The sequence below is a fragment of the Phaenicophaeus curvirostris genome, chromosome 20 (assembly GCF_032191515.1).
Source record: "Phaenicophaeus curvirostris isolate KB17595 chromosome 20, BPBGC_Pcur_1.0, whole genome shotgun sequence".
In the NCBI taxonomy this organism is placed as follows: domain Eukaryota; kingdom Metazoa; phylum Chordata; class Aves; order Cuculiformes; family Cuculidae; genus Phaenicophaeus; species Phaenicophaeus curvirostris.
In genome coordinates, this window is record NC_091411.1 from 11,622,714 (window position 1) to 11,644,558 (window position 21,845).

The window sequence follows — 21,845 nt, forward strand, 5'->3', positions numbered from 1 at the left end:
AGACACTTCAGAGGTGCCTAACGTAAGCGCTTAATCCGGTGAGGTTTCTTGGCCCTCGCTGGGAGAGGGGACAGTGCTACAGGGTGGGTGGCTTATCCTGGCCTGCCTGGGCCCCCAACAGAACAAAGGCGCTACCATAAGACAGCTACCTAAATTGGAGATCCTTCTTAAATAGGCAAATAATGAAAATGTGTACACAGCAAGCAGTGCTATGTGGTTTAAATTGTACTAGTTTTTTGGGTTTTTTTAGTAGTACAGTATCCTTCCGGTGCTGGAAGGGGCTCCAGGGAAGTTGGGGAAGGGCTCTTGATCAGGGAGGGCAGGGATAGGAGGAGGGGGTGAGGTTTTCAGCTGAAAGAGGGGGGATTCAGATGAGATCTTGGGAAGAAATGTTTTCCTGTGAGGGTGGGGTGGCCCTGGCACAGGTTGCCCAGAGCAGTTCTGGCTGCCCCATGCCTGGAGACGTTCAAGGCCAGGTTGGATGGAGCTTGAAGCCCCTGATCCAGTGCTAAGTGTCCCTGTCCACGGCAGGGGTGGGACTGGATAGACTTCAAGGTCCCTTCCAGCCCAAACCATTCTGTGATTCTAAGACTGCATAGAAAAACCCTCACAGTTTTGTTAGGATCTACTGCTGCACATCCGTAATGACATTGAGGAACGAGGATTTGATTTTGCTGCATTTTCTGCATGCTAATGAAATAGGACAACATGTAATCCTGTACTGAAGGCTTTTTCCTAGGGTAATCTGGCCACGCAGCTGCAGTCCAGTTATAGGAATGGCAGGAAAGCACGGACTGAGTGAAAAGCACAACTGCCCCTGTTAAGAAGTAGTGGTTTTGCTTGATGTGGGTGGGACAGGGAAAGTCAAGTGGACCTGAGGGAATGGCAGGAAGATGTGCCAGGGAGGGTTCTTCACCCAGAAGATGGTGGAGCACTGGAACAGCTCCCCAGGGAAGCAGTCACAGCACCAAGCCTGACGATATTCCAGAAGCATTTGGCCAACGCCTGTAGTCAAAGGGTGTGAATGTTGGGGTGCCCTGTGCAGGGACAGGAGCTGGACTTGATGGTCTGTGTGGGTCCCCCCCAGCTTGGGCCGCTCTGTGATTCCAAGTGCTTCCTCACATGGCTCCAATCTGTTTCCAAATGCCAGGTGAGCGGCACTGAGCTGACTTTGAAGTTTAACACAGAATTGTAGAATAGTTTGAGTCAGAAGGGACCTTAAAGATCATCCAGTTCCACCTCCTGCCATGGGCAGGGACACCTCCCACTGGATCAGGGGCTCCAGCCCCATCCAGCCTGGCCTTGAACCCCTCCAGGGATGGGGCAGCCATGGCTTCTCTGGACAACCTGGGCCAGGGCCTCCCCACCCTCCTAGTGAAGATTCCTAGACTAAATCTGCCCCTCTCCAGTTACACCCCTCGTCCTATCGCTGCGAGCCTTGCTAACCAGCCCCTCCCCAGCTTTCTTACAGGCCTTCTACCTGACTGACTGCCCTCCTGGCCGGGCTGCGAGGAGCTGGCCCCGGCGGGGCTGTCGCTGATTGGCTGGTGCCCCTCAGGCTTCGCTCCGATTGGCCGCGGGGGCAGCCGGGGGAGCGGGCGGCTCGCGGGGCGGCGGCGCCATTTTGTGTGCTGGAAGCTTCGGGGCAGGTGCGGCTGTGAGGGAGAGGGGCGGGCGGGAAGGAGGGGCTGAGGCGGGGCGAGGAGGAGGGCGGCTTTACCTGAGGGGCTGCCCGGGAGCTGGGGGGGGAGTGTTCATAAAGGGTTGCAGTGATGGGGCGACGGGCAGTGGGTATAAACTGGAGAGGGACAGAGTTAGGGGAGACATAAGGAGGAATTTCTTAACGGTGATTGCGGGGAGGCCCTGGCCCAGGTTGCCCGGAGCAGGGGTGGCTGCCCCATCCCTGGAGGGGTTCAAGGCCAGGCTGGATGGGGCTTGGAGCCCCTGATCCAGTGGGAGGTGTCCCTGCCCAGGGCAGTGGGTCGGACTGGATGGGCTTTGAGGTCCCTTCCAACCACACTACTCAATGACAGGCTGAGAGAGTTTGGGTTGTTCAGCCTGGAGAAGAGAAGGCTGCTAGGAGACCTTAGAGCAGCTTCCAGTGCTGAAAGGGGCTCCGGGAAGGCTGGGGAGGGGCTCTTGTTCACAGAGTGCAGGGACAGGATGAAGAAAATGGTTTTAAATTGGAATGGGGAAGATTTAGTTCGGACACGAGGAAGAAATTCTTAACGATGAAGGTGGGAAGGCCCCAACCCAGGCTGCCCAGAGAAGCTGTGGCTGCCCCATCCCTGGAGGTGTTTCGGGGCCAGGTTGAATGGGGCTTGGAGCAAATGGATCCAGTGGGAGCTGTCCCTGGCAGGGGGTGGAACTGGATGAGGCGCTTTCCATCCCAAACCATTCCATGAAACCATTGTTAAACTTGTCAGTACGTTAATGGTCATTGTACAGAAGTTGTAACATTTGCTTTTAATTTGCATAGACTTTAAATTGCCTTCTCTTTAGTTTTCCTTGCTCTTTGCTGACAGTGCCAGTGGCCCCTCAGGTTGAGGGCAGTGTTTCAGTTCTTTTCCAGTGTAGCATCAACACCTGCTGTTCTGGGGGGAGGCGTGTGATTTTCATGCCAGCCTGTCACAGTCACACACAGGTTTGTTTCTTCCTTGCGCCGGCTTTGCTGGGAGGTGAATTGAGGCCTCCCAAAGTGGAAAGCTTTGAAATAGGATGTGAGAACTAATAAAGCACTGTGTGCTCAAACCATTTGATATATAATGCGGTGAGTGGCTGCCTTGTACTCTTCTCCCTGTGGAGACCCTGCACAACAAGAAGCCAATCAAATCACTGACTGCTGTGAAGGTTAAGGTAGTTCATGGTTTCCTCCTTCCTGTTGGCTGTACTGAATGCTGCTTGTATTCTGATGCTGGAAGTACAGAAAGCTTGAATAAGGAGAAAAAAAAATCTCCTTCTGTAAGTCTTAAAATCACTGAGGTAATGCTTGTAGACATCACAGAATCATGGAATCGTTTAGGTTGGAAAAGACCTTTAAGATCATCGAGTCCAACCCTTCACCTAGCACTGTCAACACCACCACTGAACCACATCCCTAAGCACCACATCTACGTGTCTTTTAAACATCTCCAGGTGACCCCATCATCACCTCTCCAAGAATCAGTAACACCATCATTTTGTGATTGCTGTGCCCAAGGCAGCTTCCAACTATCGCACCGCCCACAAGTCTTTCTCTGACCCACAGGTCCAGTGGTTGCCTTCCCTGGTTGTTTAAACTTATCTCATAGTTTTCCTGCTCTACAGTGGCTTGCACCTCCTCCTCTGGTTTTATGCCTGTGCTGTGTGCAGTGGTATAGAGGCCCTTCAGCTATTTCTGTAGGTAGCTAATGTGTGTAGGAAAAAAAATACTATAGCTTATTTGTTTACATGCATAATGGAAACAAATGTGTTTATAGAAAGTCAAAACTATTGTGAACAGAACTCTGATTTCTGTTCCTGAAGTAATAGGAGGAGAATATCATTTATCTGATCTCCCCCTGAGGACTTCAGAACGAGTTTGCTAACCAATTTTATGAAATATGTTGTATTTTTAATTGAGTAATTATACTTCAGCGTTTGGTCTAAATTGGTGGTGATGAAATCGCTGCAGATAGCACTGTAAAAGTCCTGGACCTTGCAAGACTTCTAAAGAGCAATGTTAAATAGCAAGGTTCTTAGCAGAAATCATGTTTTTTGAATGATCTTTTAATGTTAAATTAAATGTTCTCTATACTTTTAGGGAGCTAAAATCTGTTTTAAGAAAATACAGCAATTAGGTAATTCAAGCAGTGAACCGATAAAGACAGAACCTGTCAGGGTGCCAAATAGCATCCAGCCAGAGAGGCAGATTTCCAGATAGTATTTCTCTTTGTACTATCTTATCCTTGGTACTTGTATTATTGAGCTTGCTTGGCATGTCATATTAATTCTACATATGTCACAGAAGATGTAAAGAATGAAAACACTTGCAGGTGCTTTCTTGCAGGTGCATTTCTCAGGCTGTACTTTTCATGTACTTAATTTTTTTTTTTGCCTTAGGACACTCCAATCCATGCTGAGTTTCTGCTTGTCTGATGATTAACGTTGCAAGACTTAAACCTTCAGTTTTGCTAAAAAGCATGCTCCGTTGAGTATGTCCTGGCTTATTAGGTGCAGATGTACAGTGTGGTAGAACTGATCTCACGATCAGACTGTGCTGAAAGGGCCGTCCTTCTCCCCCATTGGAACATTCCTGGTGGCAGCACTCACAGCAGGCACACCAGTGCCAGAGCGGGAGAGGGGGCAGAGCCACAGCCAGCTGGATGATAATTTACTGTGGTGTTGAATCCTTAGTCTGCAACTGCAGGGACAGAGCAGTGAAGTTCTAATTACGCTTAGGCTCTGCTCAATCCAGTAGGATTAACTTGAGTGTCTTAAAATGGTTTTGCAGTAGAGACATCCTGTAGCACTGTTGTTAAAACTCTTCTTTTTGCTGTAGATAACTGCTTTAAGGCTGCTTTTCACCTTTTTGTAGTGAAAAGTTTTTCTGATAGCTGTGCTAGGAGCTTGATGTTCTGTAGGTAGGCGGTTTAGGAAAGATGCCAACTGGGTTTTTTTTGAGATACGCTATTGCTCACTGAGCTTTTTCTAAGAGAAGGGTGTGCCAATGGCTCTGTCCCGAAAGGTGCTCTGAACTAGATGCCGATGACACATCATGCACTGCTCTGAATGAAATGGGTGTTCTAGATATTCTTCACAGTTTATTTTGTGGGTATGGTTTTCCCCTTGTTTTGGTGTGGAAGAAAGAGGAGCATATCCCAGCATTCTGGATAGATGCTGCATTCCAGGGGCAGTGCCACCATCAGAGATGTTTGCCCTTGGATGCCAGTTGCTGTGGGCTGTTAGGATCACTGCTCAGGCTGACTTGCCAGAATAGTAGTTGGGAGTTGTTTTACAGAACTGAGCATGCTTTTTTAGTTCTGGTGTTGCAGAGGTTCACCTTAACCAACAGGTTGTAAGGCGAACGTAGTGATTTTTGGAAGGTTCTACAGCAATTTGGGTGCAGTCACTGCCACTCTGGACCCTCAAACTCCAGAAGGTGCAGAAACGATGAGATCTGCAGGCTGCCAGATAGGAGCAGAAGCCCTTATCATTTGGAGTGTGTAGTGTCAATGTATACCATGAATACATCAAAGCTGTATGTTTCAACTCCCTGCTGAGACCATCTGTTAGTGCAGAGTTCTCTGTGTGATCCAGGGTAAAGGGTAGCCTTAGAGCCACGTTAATAAATGAATTTTGGGAAGGAACACTAGAATGACTCTCAACACAGTTTTCTAATCTGTCTGGCCAGTTTATTCCTCTTAGGGAAAAGAAAACAAATGTGCAGGTTTTATTCCATTTTTGTGCCTGAGAAAAGGTAGTGAAGTATTTGCTGAGATGAGCCTAAAAGCTCTGTCCCTATCAGCTTTCACAATGTGAGCAAAGGGTTTTAACAGCTCTTTTAAGAATACTGTAGAAAACCACTGTGGTCTTGGCACAGGTCTTGGCTGACAAGAAAAGGGGGAAGTGACTTAATGGCTTCTGTACCCTGAAGGCTTATTCTAGTTTAAAGAAGTGGTTTTATGGTAATTTAATAGTGGTGCACCAGACTGAATGGGTGGGAAAAAGGAGGAGGATGCAGGCTTGCTGCTTCCAGAGTAGTGTGTATCTGAGCTCCCACTTACCCAGGGCATGGCAGGACCGCTGCATATTCCCACTGAGAATTGCTTGTGGAACAAGATCTTGTCTAGCATGGAGGGGAAAGGATAGTGTTTCTACAAGATGATGACTGTGTCTCCCAAAGGTGTTTTTTGCATGGTATGGTTAAAAACCCAGCGTGCTGCAGGGGCTATGGAAGCCTTGGCCAGACTTACATGAATTATGGATGAGATGTCTGCTGCAAGCACAGACACGAACAGCAAACTGCAGAGCTCCTGGGTGCCTGCAGTCTCAGCATTACAGTAACAGACTGTTTTTAGAATGCACTGGCACCTCAACAGCCTGCTCTGACCTCTTGATGTCTTTTAGAAGTTACGGGTGCTGGTCATTCCTGTGGTTAAGACAGAATGAGGAGGCCAGGAATAAGCAGTGTAACTGGAAAGTTCTAAACTTTATCCAAGTCTTCATTTATTTGTGCTCGATGAGAATAATTTAATGTACTTGAATTTAGTTTATTTGCCATCTTTGACCTGAATGCTGCTGTGTTTTTCTAACCATGGTATGTGCTAGGCTGGCCTTAGTGGCTTGGGTTTTTCTTTTTATTTTGTTGTTTTTGCTTCAGTTGTGTAATTTTTAATTTGTTTCAGTCTTAATATGAGCCAATTCGTGGTCCCTGACAACCCTGGATAGTCCGTGCGCCCTTTGTACATAGCAAGCAAGGTGAGAAATTCGCTAGAGTATAAAATATCCTGAGATAGCTGCTTGGACATGCAGCCCAGTCTTGGTGCAAAGGTTCTAATGAGCTTCTATCAGATGCTGTAAACAGATGTCTCCTTTAAGAAGCTCTCTGGTTTTTACACTCAGAGATATGCAGAACAAGGGCTCAGAATAATGACAAAGAATTGGTGATTCTGTATGGGTCGGCCTTTTCTGTAACTGTGGCATCACTGGGGTGGTTTATTGATCTTGTGCCTTTCATCTTCAAGTCCGAAGCTGTTGTGTAGGGACAGTCCTCCCTCTCAGCCAGGCCTCTGCCTTCACTATTGCCAAGATGAAATTAAATTGACCATTTGGGGTCTGCCAGTTGAGGGTTGCAAACTGGATGCTCTTCTCAGACTGCACAGAAATGGAGCCCTCAGAGTCAGTTTGGAGCAGTTTCTTGAAATTTAGCCTAATTTTCTGGGGATTTAAGCCTCTAATCTTCACCAGCATAAGGAAGATTTTTTGGAATAACTGTATTAATAGAAGATGGAGAAGGCTTTTATCACCCTTCTTCCATTCCCTGGGATTTGTCATTTGTTTATTCGCAGCTAAAACCGAGGCACCCACGGATCTCTGCAGTTCCCAGGCTGCAGACACAGGATGTTACATGTCTTCAACATGTCTTCAACATGTAACAGCATCTTTCTCAAAACCGCATTGTTCTTTAAACCTAAGGTAACTGACCTGTAATTTGCAACTCACTGTCCACATGCTTGTTTTGAGCTGTGTGCACAATCCTCATGCTACCTCAAGGCCTGCATTGTCAGTAATGTAGGAGTTCATGTGAAACTGCTTTGCAGCCAGCATAATTGGATTAACTGAACTGTATTTGTCATCTTGCCCTGTTTTAGCCTTCGCTTTTCTGCTATAATCAGAAATTACCCAGATTTTTAAAAATATCCCTTTGAATAAATTGTAGCTAGCAGAGGGCTGGGTCTGAAGCAGGAAATCCCATCTTTGGCACATGTTAGCACCTAGGCAGAGGGTACAAGAGGGAAGTGTTTGTGCTAGGGTATGTGGCCATTTTTTGATATCCAAAGACCTTTTTAGGGTTTTGCTGTGTTCACATTTGGAGCAAGAAAGGCCCTTTTTATGTTACTGTAACAAGAGGACACACAGGCTTTCTATAGTTTTAGAAATAAATGTGCTGGTATGTATAGTCCAAAGATAAATTCATGGCCCTGAAAGTGTTAGCAGCTCCACTTTTTCAGTTGAGCATACCAAGGGCTGGGGTGACAAAGGGGAAGGGTAATTTACAGCTTAGCAAATGGGAAAGAAGAGAACTCATTCTAGCCAATGTGCTGGAACTCAGTCCTGCAGGCAAACAGCCGAAGTCAGCATTATGTCCTGAGCAATTCAGCGAGGTGACACTGCTGTTCTCGTAGAAAGAGCAGTGCTATTCATGAAGAATTTGTGCTAGCTTAGCAGAAGGCATGGTTGTGGCGAAGAAATTACTCTTCACTTTTATTGAAGGCTTGCCCTATAAGGATAGGTAATGCTCAGGGAAGTGTGAAGCGCCAGCAGGAGTTGTGCAGCAGAACTGGAAATCCTCTGGCAGTGAGGAGAGTAGGGGCTTGATAGAGAAAGTGGAGGAGAGGGCAGTAAGTGTGTGGGACTTGAGGCTGAGGTTTACACCGCTACAGCTGGCAGCCAGTGACCAGTTTTGTAATCTAGCTTCTGACATGCTTTTTGTGGAATGAGAGGAATTGATTCCATGCTTAAGTCTTTGCTCTGAGCAGCAGCCCATAGTTGTCACCCAAGTTACCAGTCAGGCAGCCATGCACGGAAGTTTTCAGAACCCTAAATGCTCAAATGAGTGCCTTATGATCTTTCTGCAAGGAAACCTGGAATCATCAACTGTCTAGCAGCCTTGTGGGAGGTGCCTGTGAGCCTGCAGAACATAGAAGTCCTTGTTTGAGGTACTATTAAGTATCCTACTTTCTTTTGAAAGTAGACCACTTCTTTCACTCTGCATTAACTGCGATTGCTTACCATTTTTTCATTATTATTCCTCCCATGCACCACCCCTTTATCTACCCCTTGTTCCATTCTTGCAATGGCACAAAATGTCAGCCTGCTGCTGGAGCAGACCCAGGTCATTTTGGTAGCTGTCACTGACCAGCAACTGCCAGGCTACGCTGAAGAGCTGTCAGCCTGCTCAGCATCTCAGAGATGATAATCCTGAGGCAGCATTCTGAATCACCTCTTCATAAGTGAGCTAACATTAAGCGTGTACATAGGGACAGTAGTATGTTGATTTATAGGGTAAAAGTGACCTCAGTTGCAGCCGAGCATCAATGATGTTTTCTTAACTGACTATTCAGTACTTTATGGATCTTACTTGCTAAATATTTGATCAACTCTGAATTTCAAGTGACACGTGGTTTGGTTGGCTTTGGTACAGAGGTCCCTCAATAGCTATTATGTGCATGGCTGACTTGTTTACTGCACAGCAGCACTCAGCTGGCTCCACACTGTTCTGTTGAGTGCAGAAGTCTCACCAAGTCTTATTCCTGTTGTCATGTAATGATAAGCTGTCCGTTTCCATACTTCTCATTTTACTGAGCAGTCTCACCTTTAGTCAGCTCACAACAGTTTTTAATCCTTCCTCAAGGCTGATCTCTTCTGAACTGAGTGACCTCTGCGCTTAGACCTGAAATGCTGAATTAAGGACCAGAAAAAAACACTTCTAAGAAAAGGTAAGAGCACATGATAAAATTATTTCTTGATCTTCTCGAGTAAAACTGTGTTCAGTAACTCCAGGCAACTGGACGTACTAGTATATCCCAGTAAATCTTAGCATGAAGTGCAGCCTCAAGCAAACAACAACAGTTACACAGTTCTCATGGTATCCTCGACTCCTGCCTTCAGTGGCTCTGGACAAGGAAATTGCTTGGATTTGCTTCAGACCTCACAGGACAAACTGGGACTACAGGGCTTAAATTTTTAGAAAATAGAATGAAATAAGAGGGGCAGGAGAGGCAAAAAGTTTGAGAACCTTTTTCATTCTTTATGGAATTTATCTTTTAAGAAAACAGACATCCAGTTTTTCTAATCAGCTAAGTACTAGGAAATGCCCAGTTTTCATTCTGAAGTAAAACTTGCCTTCCTAGCTAGTCTCTTGGCTTTTCAGTTCCTGGTTCCACTGGCCAACCCCCAGGCACACATGTGCAGCAGCTCTTGCACCACTTCAGTGCTCAGCATGCGGACACAAGAATCAGTCCTGTGTACTCTAGTGACTGCCACTTCTGTGAAAGGATGCGTGCTGCTTGTTACAGCGTGGATGTGCTTTATGTTTACATCGCAAAGTCTTTGCCAGTTGTCATGTCTGATAAAACTGCCCCTTAGGGAGTCTGTCTCCCCATTCTGCTGAGCCTGAAGTAGAATGGACTTCTGCGGTTCAGCTTCCCAGGCTTCAAAAAAGCCAGTTTCTTCACTGTAAAGAAGGAAACCCCAAACCAGTCATAAGGCCATAATTACTGTTTACAGAGATAAGCCTTTATTGTGTGCTGTTGGAAGCAAATGGGACATGGTTACGGTCTTATATACAGAGAAGTCTGTAGCATTGGGTTACAATCAGTGGCAAATGATCCAAGGTTACAGTGCAGATCTAAGTGTTGTGTACAGTTAGTAACAGTGGCTGGCTACAAACCACAACATAGAAGCCAAATGAAGCCAAGTGTACAGGGTACAGCATCACGTGAGGAAGCAACTGAATGTACAAAGAGCATTCCATTTACTTTACATTTGCAGGCTTTTTTGGTTAGTGAGTAGATACAGCTCAATTTAAAATTCAGTGTGCAGTTATTTTTCTTCCCACTCAATCCCTACCAAATTCAGACCATTTGAATGTGCAGATTACATTTTAAGTGCTGTAAATAGCTAAGGTTGTTGCCAAATTAACTTTATTTGAAGTCACTTTATTTACAGTATAGTCAGGAATATTTTATTTAATTGACATTGTTCTTTGCAGATTACAAACTGGGAGAAGTCTTAAATATTTGGAAAGCAGTCTGTAATTAGACCACAAGGACCACTTCTACTTTGTTTGGAAGTTTAGATCTGGGTAACTTCTTTTGAGAGAGGTTTATTGGGAAGAAAGAGGGAATTGTCCACCATATTACTCATTTGTGGAATTTGTTCAGAGTATTTAAGGTTTAGATAGTTCAAAGGACATAGTTTTCATTCAATGCTATAACCAATCTTAATGTAAAAATAAACACTCTGTCCTCTGTGGATAAATAAATCCATCTGCTGGCTGGCGGTCAGACCTCTATTGGTGAAAGAGATTTAGAAAAATAGACCTTTTCTTTTATGTTTACTATGCTGACCCACAAAGGAAAAGTGAAAGTCATTCAAGTCTAGAAACAGAAATACAGTACAAGTGATTTATAGAATTGCATTCCTTCCCTCTACAAACCTGCTGAGCATGAAACGCTGTCCCAAAGCACTGCCTCTGTCTTTTTCCTTGTCTCATAGAAGTCATTGTCATCAGAAAAGTATCATCCTGCCCTGCCTGCCTGCCAGTCTGCCTGCTCGCAAACAGACTCTGGCAGGGCTCTGCCTCCTGAGGAGTCTTTGCTTAAGAATTCTTTAGACGGATGGGTGGGGGTAGTTTGGGTTATACAAGAAGGATGTTTTAGCCCAAATTAGCAGCAGTTGTTTTACTTGATTTGACTGATGGTGATTTTTGGTGGGTGGAAACTCAGCCATTAAAAAAAAAAAAGCTTAAGATTTAGACTTGGAAAACACCAGCCTTTCCTCAAAATCTCCACTTCCGAGACTGCTTCCTGTGTATGGCCTTCTCACTAAGGGGCCGGTACGTTTGGTAGTACAGGTTTCATGCTCAACTTTGTCACTAAGAACTGGACAGGACTTTAGAAAGCATGCAGCCTGCTGGGACTTGCTCTGCTGCAGCACTGCCTTGCTTTTGACAGTCCCACAGTGTTCCTCTCAGGAATGCAAGTGTCCCAGAGTGGCTCTGGGACAACCAGAGGATGGGTGACATTCTGGAGTGGAAGTAGCAGTTAAAGCACCAGTTAAAGCCCCTGCAGAGGCTCGAGAGAACAGAATTGCTTCGTAGAGAGCTTGTTGACCTAAAAAGCTTAGTCAGTTTGATCAATAAGTATCGACTTAGGATTAGGATCAGAAATAAGACACTGCACTTGGAACTGGAAGACAAGAGTCAACTTCCTCCCTTTTCTGTCCAAAAGTAGACTAGCTGTAGAACATCTGTCCTTGAGGATCTTTGTGATGTCTGATGTGTAACTCACTAAGCACATATGAATGTACCTGTCCCTTTTTCAGGGAAGAATAAATGCATGACTGGACAAAGCTTTGAGGCTTTTTATCTGTGCTTTTTTTTGTTTGTTTTAAACATCTGTTGCGTGGTGTATTGTCCCTGAAGGCATATTTACCCACTCTTAAATTATGCAGCATTGCCCAGAGAATGGCTCTGTAGTTGAATGTGCTCTCTACAGTACAGCCTCAGTTTTCCGCCAGTATGTGTCTGTTTCCATGCAACGCATGTTATTAGAAAACTACACTTGTCTTTATCCTGTTATTTTGAGCAGGGAAGCAGTGATAGTAGTTTGAAAACACAGGAAATAACCTCTACAGCAAATTAGAATTTTCATAATTCAGCTCATGTAATCACTAATGCTTCAAAAGCTGTACCTTTTGGAATGCTGTTCTTCAGCCCACCATTATTCTGCTTTGAGCAGTATCACATTCTATCTGCTTCATCAGTTCTTTCTAGAAATAATGAAAGAACACTCTCTCTCCTACCCTGACTACCTTTTACTTTGTTAGTTTACAGGATGCCCTTGTGGAACTACACGTTTACTGGGAGTGCAGCAATGCACCCATTGCCATATGCATAGATCAATAAATTGTAACTGTGCCAGTAGTAAAGCAAAACCTGTCAAGATGTTCTGTTCCTCCTAATTAAACTTGATTTATATGTGCCTTTTGACTTAAGATGCAGTTAAGTGTCCACTGCTGAGATGACGCAGTACCCTGAGTAACTTTGTATTGATTACGCTTACACAAGCTTGAGCTTTTTAAGAACATAGAAATGAGTACAAAGTAAGTACATCAGGTTGTTTCCATGGAACACTGTTAATCAACTTATTCATAGCAGCTTCAAAGTTTGAATTTGAAACTTACCTTCTGCTCTACTCCCTTCCAAACAGACGAGTGCTATAATTAACTCCCTTCTAGCTTAAAAAAACAGAAGTGGATAGAATGTCAAGTTAGGCTTTCTGGTGAGATGAACCTACTTTTTCACAACTAGTTACATCAGTATCAGTGGCCTGGAATCTGTACATTACAACAAGTAGTTGTGTGGAAGGAATATCTGCTTTCCTTTGTTGCCATGCTGGTCTGTTTAAAAGCAAGTTTTATAGAATACCGTGGGCACTGTAGAAGGAAGTTACTCGTGTTGCTTTAGGGGAAATGATTATTATTCCATTCCCTACCAAAATGGAGTTGCAAGCTGTAGACACTGCCTGGAGCAGTGTCCCTATTTTGGATACGGCTGCATCACGAAACAGAATTTGTTCACTCCTTTTACCTTATTTGTTTTAAACTATGAAAAAACCAATATTGTCTCCACCTGCTCTTTGCACACTAAGGCTGCTGGTTTTACCACAGATTATTCATAGACTTGGAAAATGCAGTGCAACTCTCCCTCCACCTTCCTACCTATAGACTTTTAAGCCTGGAGGAGGGCACTCTAGCTTCATTTGTTTTGTTTCTCTCTCTCTCGCCTCAGTCCACGCTGCCAGGACCAGCTGCATTTCACAAGCATGTGTTCAAGAAGGAGCTGCACTACACTTCGCAAACTGCAAAGCAGCATAAGGCACCTGGAGTTTCTGGATCCGGGTAAGAGGCAGGAATGAGGCTTAAATCCATGTGCTATTTTGGAATTAAAAAATACCTGTTACTCTTCCAACTCCCTACTGTCCCTAACTGCAAAGTTTACTCATTCCAACTCCCCTGTACCAAGAATGAAGAATAACCAATTACATTCAATTAATGCCTTTTAGAGTTAGTGTAATTTGTTCTAGTAGAGATAACAGTCCAGAGGTTTCCACAAACACGCACATCTAACTAGCAGTAAAACATTTTGATGTTGTTTACTTATACAGCATAGATGATACTGTACCTTTAATTATCTTATTGCCACAAACCTTTAAAGTTGGAAACCAGATAAATTCAGCCTCAGTCTGTGGTTAGATTTTTTATATGCTCTTTTAAATTCTTGCAACTCTTAATTTATCAATGGATTATTAATTAAACATGGAAGAGAACTCTCCCACTGAGAGGCTTCAGTCTTTGCAACAGTTTCTGTAGACTAGGCTTGATGGGTTCTTTTAAAGTACATTTAACTGTTAAACTACCTGCGGTACAGAGTATATGACCTTACATTGTGCAGAGGTAAGGCACTAAGTACAAGAAAAAACTGCATCCAGAAGAGATTTGCTTTAGAACCACACATCTCCACAAATCACTTTTGGACATTCAGCTCCTCTTAAACATCAAGATAAATATGTAGTCTGAATGTTTCGTGCAGCCTCAGGAATTGGAGGGAAAACCACTTTACTGAAGTTAAGTCTTGTTCTATGATGAACTTTTCTCTTACAAAACTGCCATAGCTACTTTTAGTACGGCCTGGCATTGCCTACACAGTACCTGACGGGCTGAGCAGAAAAAGTGCCCTTTCTCCTAGAAGACCCCAGACTGGAGGACAGGCATATGTGTCCTGCTCCTTCTTTTGTATTTTCTTAAACATCAGTTATGAACAACTGAATCAATCCCATTTCTATAAGCAGAATGGGAAAAAGGAAGCTGTTTTAAGAGTACCAGAAAACCTGGACATAGATAGGGATGGGTTTAGATGAGACAAACAAAGCTGAAGAGGTATAACTTTGGGGTTTGAGTAATAAAACAGCTTTGTTATGACAAATCTCTTACTTAATATCAAATGCTTAATTACCAACTTAAGTGGCTAACGTTCAGAAGAAAATACAGGTAAAACCTGCAGCCACAATCTACAGGCATAGGACTCCAGTGCTGAGTTTCTCCAGTGAATTGCTCTAAAATAACTCTAATGGCATTTCCACTTAACAGTGAGGACCAGATTTCCAGCAAACTAGGTATGCTAAAACAGAAGAATGAAACCAATGAGCTATTACACAAGCTGTCTCATATACTATAGGTAGTGGATGTAACCATAATATCCCTTTGTTTTGCTTTTAATAAGTCAATAAAGTGTTTCATTTTTCAATGGATTTACTCAGCAGGAAGCCTGAGAGGGTCTGTGTCCTGAACATTTAAGCTGAGTTACTGTTTATTTGAGATGGTACAACCGTTCTTTATAGAACTCCTTGGCAAGTCCAGCAGAGAGCTCATTTTTGTTCTTTTGATAGCAGATGGGAGAGGTCCCAGTCAGCTTCATGACTGAGGACAGCCATCTGAACTTCTTATTTACATATCTCATAATATATCAAAGAACTTAGTGCAGCAGTTCTTGTGCTGTTTCTCAGAGCCACCGTAAATAGTAGCTGTTTTGTAAGCTACTTCTGTGACGTGGAACTCATCTGAAGCTGGGATATATTTTTCCCTTGATGAAGTAACAGGCAACAGAGAACTTAGCTAAAGGCAAGAAGTTCTAATACCAAATGATCCTATCTAGGCCCACCAAGCAAAAGAGGCACAGGGAAACTTGCAGTTTTGTCTGAGTAAAGACTGAAATACAATATTGTCTGCTTGCTCTTAATTTATACAGTTCTGGAGAGATGTTCAGGAATCCAACCTTAGACTGTGACACCTATGAGCTCTCAAAAGTACAGATGCTGAATTACAAATGAAGCAAGGAACAGTGTTTCTTTCAGGGTACTGGTGACTGAAAAGACAGGGGCTGCCAGGCTCACTCTCTGGGGGCACTGCTGGGACTGGATCAGGTATGGTGCATTAAAGCTGCTCACATTTATTGCTGTCTTGGAGTTTTAGAAGCAGTGCCAAGAGATTGGTGTCCTGTAGTTGAACAGCCATACAGGAGATTTTTTTCCCTAGACCAGCTGAAAGATCTTCATACTATTCTTTCTTCATTTTCTGCTTCCTAATAACTTGAGGAACTTGTCGTCAGGGAAATTTTTCTCAATAACTCAATGAAAGCAAAAAGCTTCAAATAATTTTAGGTTTGTGCTCTCCTCCAATTAAGTTCTTTCACTGGCTAAACGGTATAGCCTTTCATTAAGTAAGATACGCTTAAAATCATTTTGCCTACCAGAAGGCAAATTTCTCAAAGACAGCTCCTGATCTCCAGAGATCAGGGATACCGGAGTAGTTTTCACAGATCTTTGTAAATGTGTAGTAAAAGTCCCTTGGCACACAAATAAGTTGAAATATTTGTAGGAAAACATGTTACTCGGAAGCTCTTCACAAGCTGATTAAAAGGTTTTAACAATCTAGAAACTTCTATGTAAAAATGCCATAATTTGAGCATATCAGTTATTTACTGGGATGCTGGAGGGTGATCAGAAAAGGCGGGGAAGGAGGACAATTCACAGAAGCAAAGGTATTTAAATGCAGTGAAAGTCATGGCAGCAAGATTTACAGCACATTAAATGGGAGCCATGACAACTGCTGAATCATCTAATTAGCTCACTTTGGCTACATGACAGAAAATTACACAGATTAGGAACCTCCTACCCAGGCACTAAATTGCCTTTGTGAGGGTTGGATTGCGCACTGTGTCCAACAGGAATTGCTTGGGCAACTGAGGCTGTGTTACACATTCCCTTCATGAGTACAGGCTGGCCTCCCTCCATCCAAGTGGCGCAATGCCCAGGAATAAGGTCACCATGTTCCAGCTCCTGAATGTGTGCTTAAGGAAGACAGCAAGCACTGGCAGAGAGAGGACATGATGGCAGGAAGCATCACATACCATCCTCTCAGCTAGCCGAGCCCCTAAACTAATCTGGTTGCTTTAAAACCTTCTCCAGATGAAACATACCTGGAGAAATCTTGAACGGCTGGCAAAGTAGGACTTACGTCTTACTTTATTTAATACCTTATTTCTTCAAAATTCACAGTTGCGTATCTGGGAAAATGACAAGCATTCCAGCTGCCAGTCACACACCCGCAGGAGAAATGCTGAGCTATGTTTAGAGTATGCGGTAATTAAGGGTTTCCATCTGTAAAGACTGGAGTTCTTTGACCGCTGCAGCTGGTGCCATGGAGAGGCCAACTCCTTGCAGTGCTGGGCACTGCAAGGAGAGGACCTACCAGCCCATTTATCATATGTATGATAACACCAGGTGTCTCCTGAAAAATTCTCCTAGCTAGCTTTCACCTATTTCAAATCAAAAGAAAATGCAGCTCCTAGAATGTAGGACCCCACAGTAACTTCAGTTTTGCTCTTACACCAGTGCTACAACTCTGTAAGGAGTCAACTGGGATCAAATTCTCTGCAGGGAAGATGGGCCAGGGGAGCTGCTGTCCTGCGTGGGCACTTCCAACACCAGTCAGAGACCGCAACAGGCTGGTTATATATGCATTCCTCCCTCGTCTGGTCCCATGGAACACAAACTGGTAGAAAGGGAAAGCAAGTACTTGCCTGGCTAAAGGCAAATAAATGCTGCTCTAACAATGAAACTGTCTGAATAGCCTCTTCTCTCGGTGTTAACTTAGCAGACCACTGAGGCTCATGGTTGTTCTTCCAATGTCAAGGGTGATGCTATTCACCTCTAATACGGGTAACACATTAAACAGGTCAGTTCTTTATTGTAGAGCTCTAGCTTCCTTTAATCCTTTAAGTGCCAGACACTGTCTCCCAAAATACACACGATCATCTGGTTAGCTAAAACTAGAGTTAAGGTGGGAAGTGTACAGGCACAGACTTTCCCTGGTGCCTTATTTATAAATGTAATAATTGAAGGGAACTTCTTCAGAATTCTTATCCATGAACCAGAAATTCAAACTCTAAAATAACATTTCTCCTTCACCAAAAAGGTACCACAAAATAGGCAGTGATACTAGTACAGAGCCAGGTTTATGTATTGGCTGTTGGGTATATCCAGAAATCCAAAGCTCAGTAGCCATAAAGTACACCTCTAATCTCACAGAAAAGGCACTGTAGACCATGCTCCTGTGAGGAAGCTTTTAAAAGGAAACATGCAAGTATTATGCTAAGAAAAAGCGAGTTTCTAGTTCTGCCTTAGAAAAACAGCACTTGCTGCAGCATTGATCAAGCAGATGTTACCCAGATTACTCATCAGATAACATCCTGATGGTTAAAACCTACTCTTGGAATCTAACTGCTCTCTCAAATGCCAATATATTGGGCACTTGAAGAGCTACATCAGTGACACTTAATACATAGAAATGTTTTGCACAAGTTCCACTGCCAGTGAGACAGATTCCTGGGCAATCTTGCACCTTAGGATCTTATCACTGGTTCCAAGTGGCTGCAAGAAACAAGATTTAGGAGTCTTAAGTACACAGTTTATTTCACATGTCAGGAAAAGGTGTCTTTCCTAAGGAGAAGGGGAGCAGCAATGGCAAGGGGACAAATTCCAGGTGCAAGTACTTACATTACCAACAAAAATCTCTTAAGAGAGATTTAGTATCTTTTCAGTGAAAAAGAGAAGATTCAACAAAGTGAGAATTTAAACCGAAGTAGAAGAGTAGAATGCTTAGGATTGTAAGCCTTAAAAGGGTAATGACAGAAAAATGCAGAAATTCACAGTCAAAGCAATTCTGATGGAAAGCAAGACAAATGGATTAAGCTGCCAAGTACAGGCCACAAAGAAACAGATCAAGTAAGAGTCAGCAAGACATTTTATTAATCAGTCCTTGAACTGGACAGTGCTTGTCAGACTGACATCAGTTAAGCCTAGGGAACGCTCAAGAGACGTACATTATAATGCACCTTAACATTGCCTTGACGCATATAAAAAATACTGGCTTCCGAAGGAAAGAGAGCAGCCTGCTGCTCCACTCCCAGCACTGCTTAACTTGGCAGGCTGAAAGAATTAATTGAATTTAAAGTGAGCTTCAGACCAAGCTCTGAGTTTGCACCTTGAAGATAACAGCAGCTGGAAACCTGCCCCACAGAATGGGAAGGCCATTCTGAGGGCTCAGTTGCACCTGCAAATGTAATCAAATGGTTATAGGCAACACTTCCTTCCTTTCATTTCTCCAGGTGCAACTGTTCAGGCCACTTGCTAGCACAGGTTTCTGCCAACAGTAGCAAAGCTAACAATATTTAACAGCTATTTTTCTACAGCAGCCTACGGATTCTATCCAGACATATCCTGAGTTATGGATAACTTACACATGCAGTTATTTACTGAATTTGATGTTTTCAGTATTGAAATGAAATATAGTTTACTTTTGCTGTTATATTTTGATGCAAAACAAAAAGCTTTGGGCTTGACATATACTACATAATCCGTACCAAGTGTTTTCCATCAGTATGAACTGTGATCAGTTGAAGGGTTTTTATGCTTTCATCTCTAAATTGAGACCTTAAAATGCTAATACATCATCAACTCCATCTTTTTAATTTTTTTTTACTGTTTTTATATAAAAAGAGTTGTTTCCAGCAACTTCAAGTACTGTAAGCACTGCAATGGTGCAGTACTGTACTATGTAACTTTGCATAACACAAGGTTATATAAAGGCAAATTAAAAAAAACCATAGTATTTTAAAACTACACATATCATGTGCACCATATAGGTCATAATCCAAAACCATTTTAATCCAAGTAAAATATTTGTTAAAACATTTACTACAGAACTGAAAATAATTATTTATGTATGGCTATATCCTAATTTCTAGCTTTAGAAAACGACAGCTAAGGAAATTGTTCATGCAGAGTTAAATCACTGCCTGCCTGCCTTCCTCTCCTCCCACTGCACTCACAGGAGGAAAGCAAACCTGGCTGCTTCCTTAATTAATTTGGCCTAATGTAATTTGGTCTCTGCAGATTTTAGCTGTAATATCATCAAAGTCTTTCGTTCTTCATTTGGAGTTCAGCTTTAATAGTTTAGGGAAATAATTTCTCTCGGTATAAGCGAGATATTATCACACATGCCACGTCTCGCTTTTATCCCACATACCTACTGCCATGGTGTGGCTTTCAGCACTGCCCATGGCCGTGGCTTTGGTACCTGCCCAAACGTTTCCCACAGGTATGCAAGGAACGCAGTGCCTGACACGCAGCAGTATCAGAACAGCTTTTTATGCTATGCAAGAGAAAAATATTTGGAGGAGAGCAGTCTGTTGATAAAACCAAACAATTTCTTTAAAGTGTTAAGTAATATTTTCTTTTTAAACTGAAAGTGGAGTATTTGAAGTGGCCTTCAAATATACAAAGGTAGAATTCAGACCTATGTGTTACCTGCTTAAACATTTAGTTAAACAAGACATAAAAATGTGCCATATACAAGGTTGTCACAGGTATATGAGTTTTAGAAAAGAAAAGGCAATAAAAATATTCTTTAAGCTGAAAATAAAATCTCTTACCTTTTATATCACGATCTCTGCTTACAGTCACTACATTTCTGCTTATTTTATACAAGTGCATATGGCTATGAAGGTCCGGAGAGAATGAGAATAAAGCAGTATTAACCTGCTGAAAACTGCTTAAAATTCTTAAACTGCAACATATAGATGTTCCAATACCATTAAAATACATTCACCTTTCAGTTATTGCTGATTGCTGATTCACAATATCAACATAAAAATATTTAAGAGGGGAAAAAACTCAGTAACTTTAGAGCAGCAAAGGTTTCTGTACTGGGTGTTTACCAAACACTACATTTCCCTATCATTTGGTGATGATTTTGAGACACAAAAGCAAACCATTTGTAAGTCAAGTTCAGGCCTACCCTTTTTGTGCCTCACATTAATGATGTGGGGAAGAGACAGAGAGAGAGAGAGAGAGAACATATAATTTAGTTAGATTTCAGGAAAAATATATATTCTATTTTTTTGTTCTGCCTTGTTGCTACATTTCATGTCTGCTGACATGTACAATGGCACAAAGCATTGCTGCTTCAAGGGTGACCATTGCAAGTCTTTGTAGCAATTTGTATAGGAAACATGCAAATACAGTCATAGTATTAAAATTGTGAAGAACTTAAGTAGTGAAAGCAAATGCAGGATTCACTGCTTAAAGCAGGCACTCTGCTAGATTTAATTTCTTGGTTTAATGTTTGGTTTTCCCCCACCTCGACACACCAGTCTTTCCCTTCTACTTTAAAGAAATACCCAGAGTATATACATGTCTATTGCTATGTACCCAAAGAAAGGACTGTGGCTTGGAGTAGGTATTGCTTTTCATTAAATGAAACAGAGTTCAAGAAGCGAGAAAAACACTTTGAAAAAAAAAAAAGGAAAAAAGCTCAGATTCCATGTCTGAAGTTGAGAAACCTCAAAACGAGCCACGTTTGTTCTTGCTTTTAAGACATATGCAAAATGCCATTTGGAGCCACACAACCTGATGGTTCTAGAAGTCAGAGAAGAAATCTTGAGGGCCCAAGTCAATAATAAAAGGTGCGATGCTGAGAGGCTGGCAATAGGGACTGTCAATGAAAAAACCACCTACAGTGGGAAAAGAGCAGAGAAGCAAAAACTTGGTGTTAATTTCCGAGAGACTGTCTGAAGCTAAAGCTCCATTTAAATTTCTCTGCTCTCTCAGCTGCAAGTGGAATTTTCATTGTAAAATGGGCACTTGTAATTTGAAGGTATTGAAACATCTAACACTTCCAAGGTTACCACTTTCTAAACAAAGAACTGACAGCTCATTCGTATTTTCAGTAAAGCAGAGAAATGTAAAATATGCAGCAAGGGGGAAGTTTACAATGTGGTTAGTAACTCCCAACAAATGACAAAAAATAAAGAATGACTTCTATAAATCATCTGAAATGACTGCCATCATGTTGGAAAAGAGCATAGCGCCCTCCTTGTTTCTGAAATAAGAACAAGTGATTGGGCTTGCGAATGTTCATTGTATAGAATAGGTTCAGAAAATGTTTTGTTTGGAATTTTACAAAGCTAGGGATTAAAAAAGAAAAAAACCAAACCCTAAGACCAGTTGCCAATCAGGGGAGCTCCAAAAGGGGAGGGGGGGAATGTGTGCAGAGGAAAAGATTCCTTTAATGAGTATTTGATTAACAAAAATGGGCTCTTATCAGCCATGCTTTTTCTGCTCCGTGATGGCTTCCTTTCATCCATAGGCCAGCAAAACGTATCAGTGATTTACGAGCACTACTCGATTTGACTGCGTCCCCCAGACCCTGCTCTTTATTCCGACACTAACGCATGGGTGACAATAGCAGGCTCACCGCTG

The 21,845-nt window shown here is 42.8% G+C and overlaps 1 protein-coding gene across 2 annotated transcripts in view; it reads right to left on the reverse strand.

Annotated features, from left to right (window-relative positions):
• Positions 1 to 9,956: 9,956 nt before the first annotated feature.
• Positions 9,957 to 21,845, reverse strand: part of STRBP (spermatid perinuclear RNA binding protein) — a 63,775-nt gene continuing 51,886 nt past the window's right edge. Inside the window, exons 18-19 of one of the 2 annotated variants that reach the window (XM_069873553.1) lie at positions 20,018 to 20,082; positions 9,957 to 12,234 (exon numbers count right to left, since the gene is read on the reverse strand). In XM_069873553.1, coding sequence (XP_069729654.1) covers positions 20,060 to 20,082 — 23 coding nt within the window. In that variant the 3' untranslated portion in view covers positions 9,957 to 12,234; positions 20,018 to 20,059. Of the gene's footprint in view, positions 14,645 to 20,017; positions 20,083 to 21,845 lie in introns of both variants that reach the window. The other variant, XM_069873552.1, reaches the window with a different exon arrangement.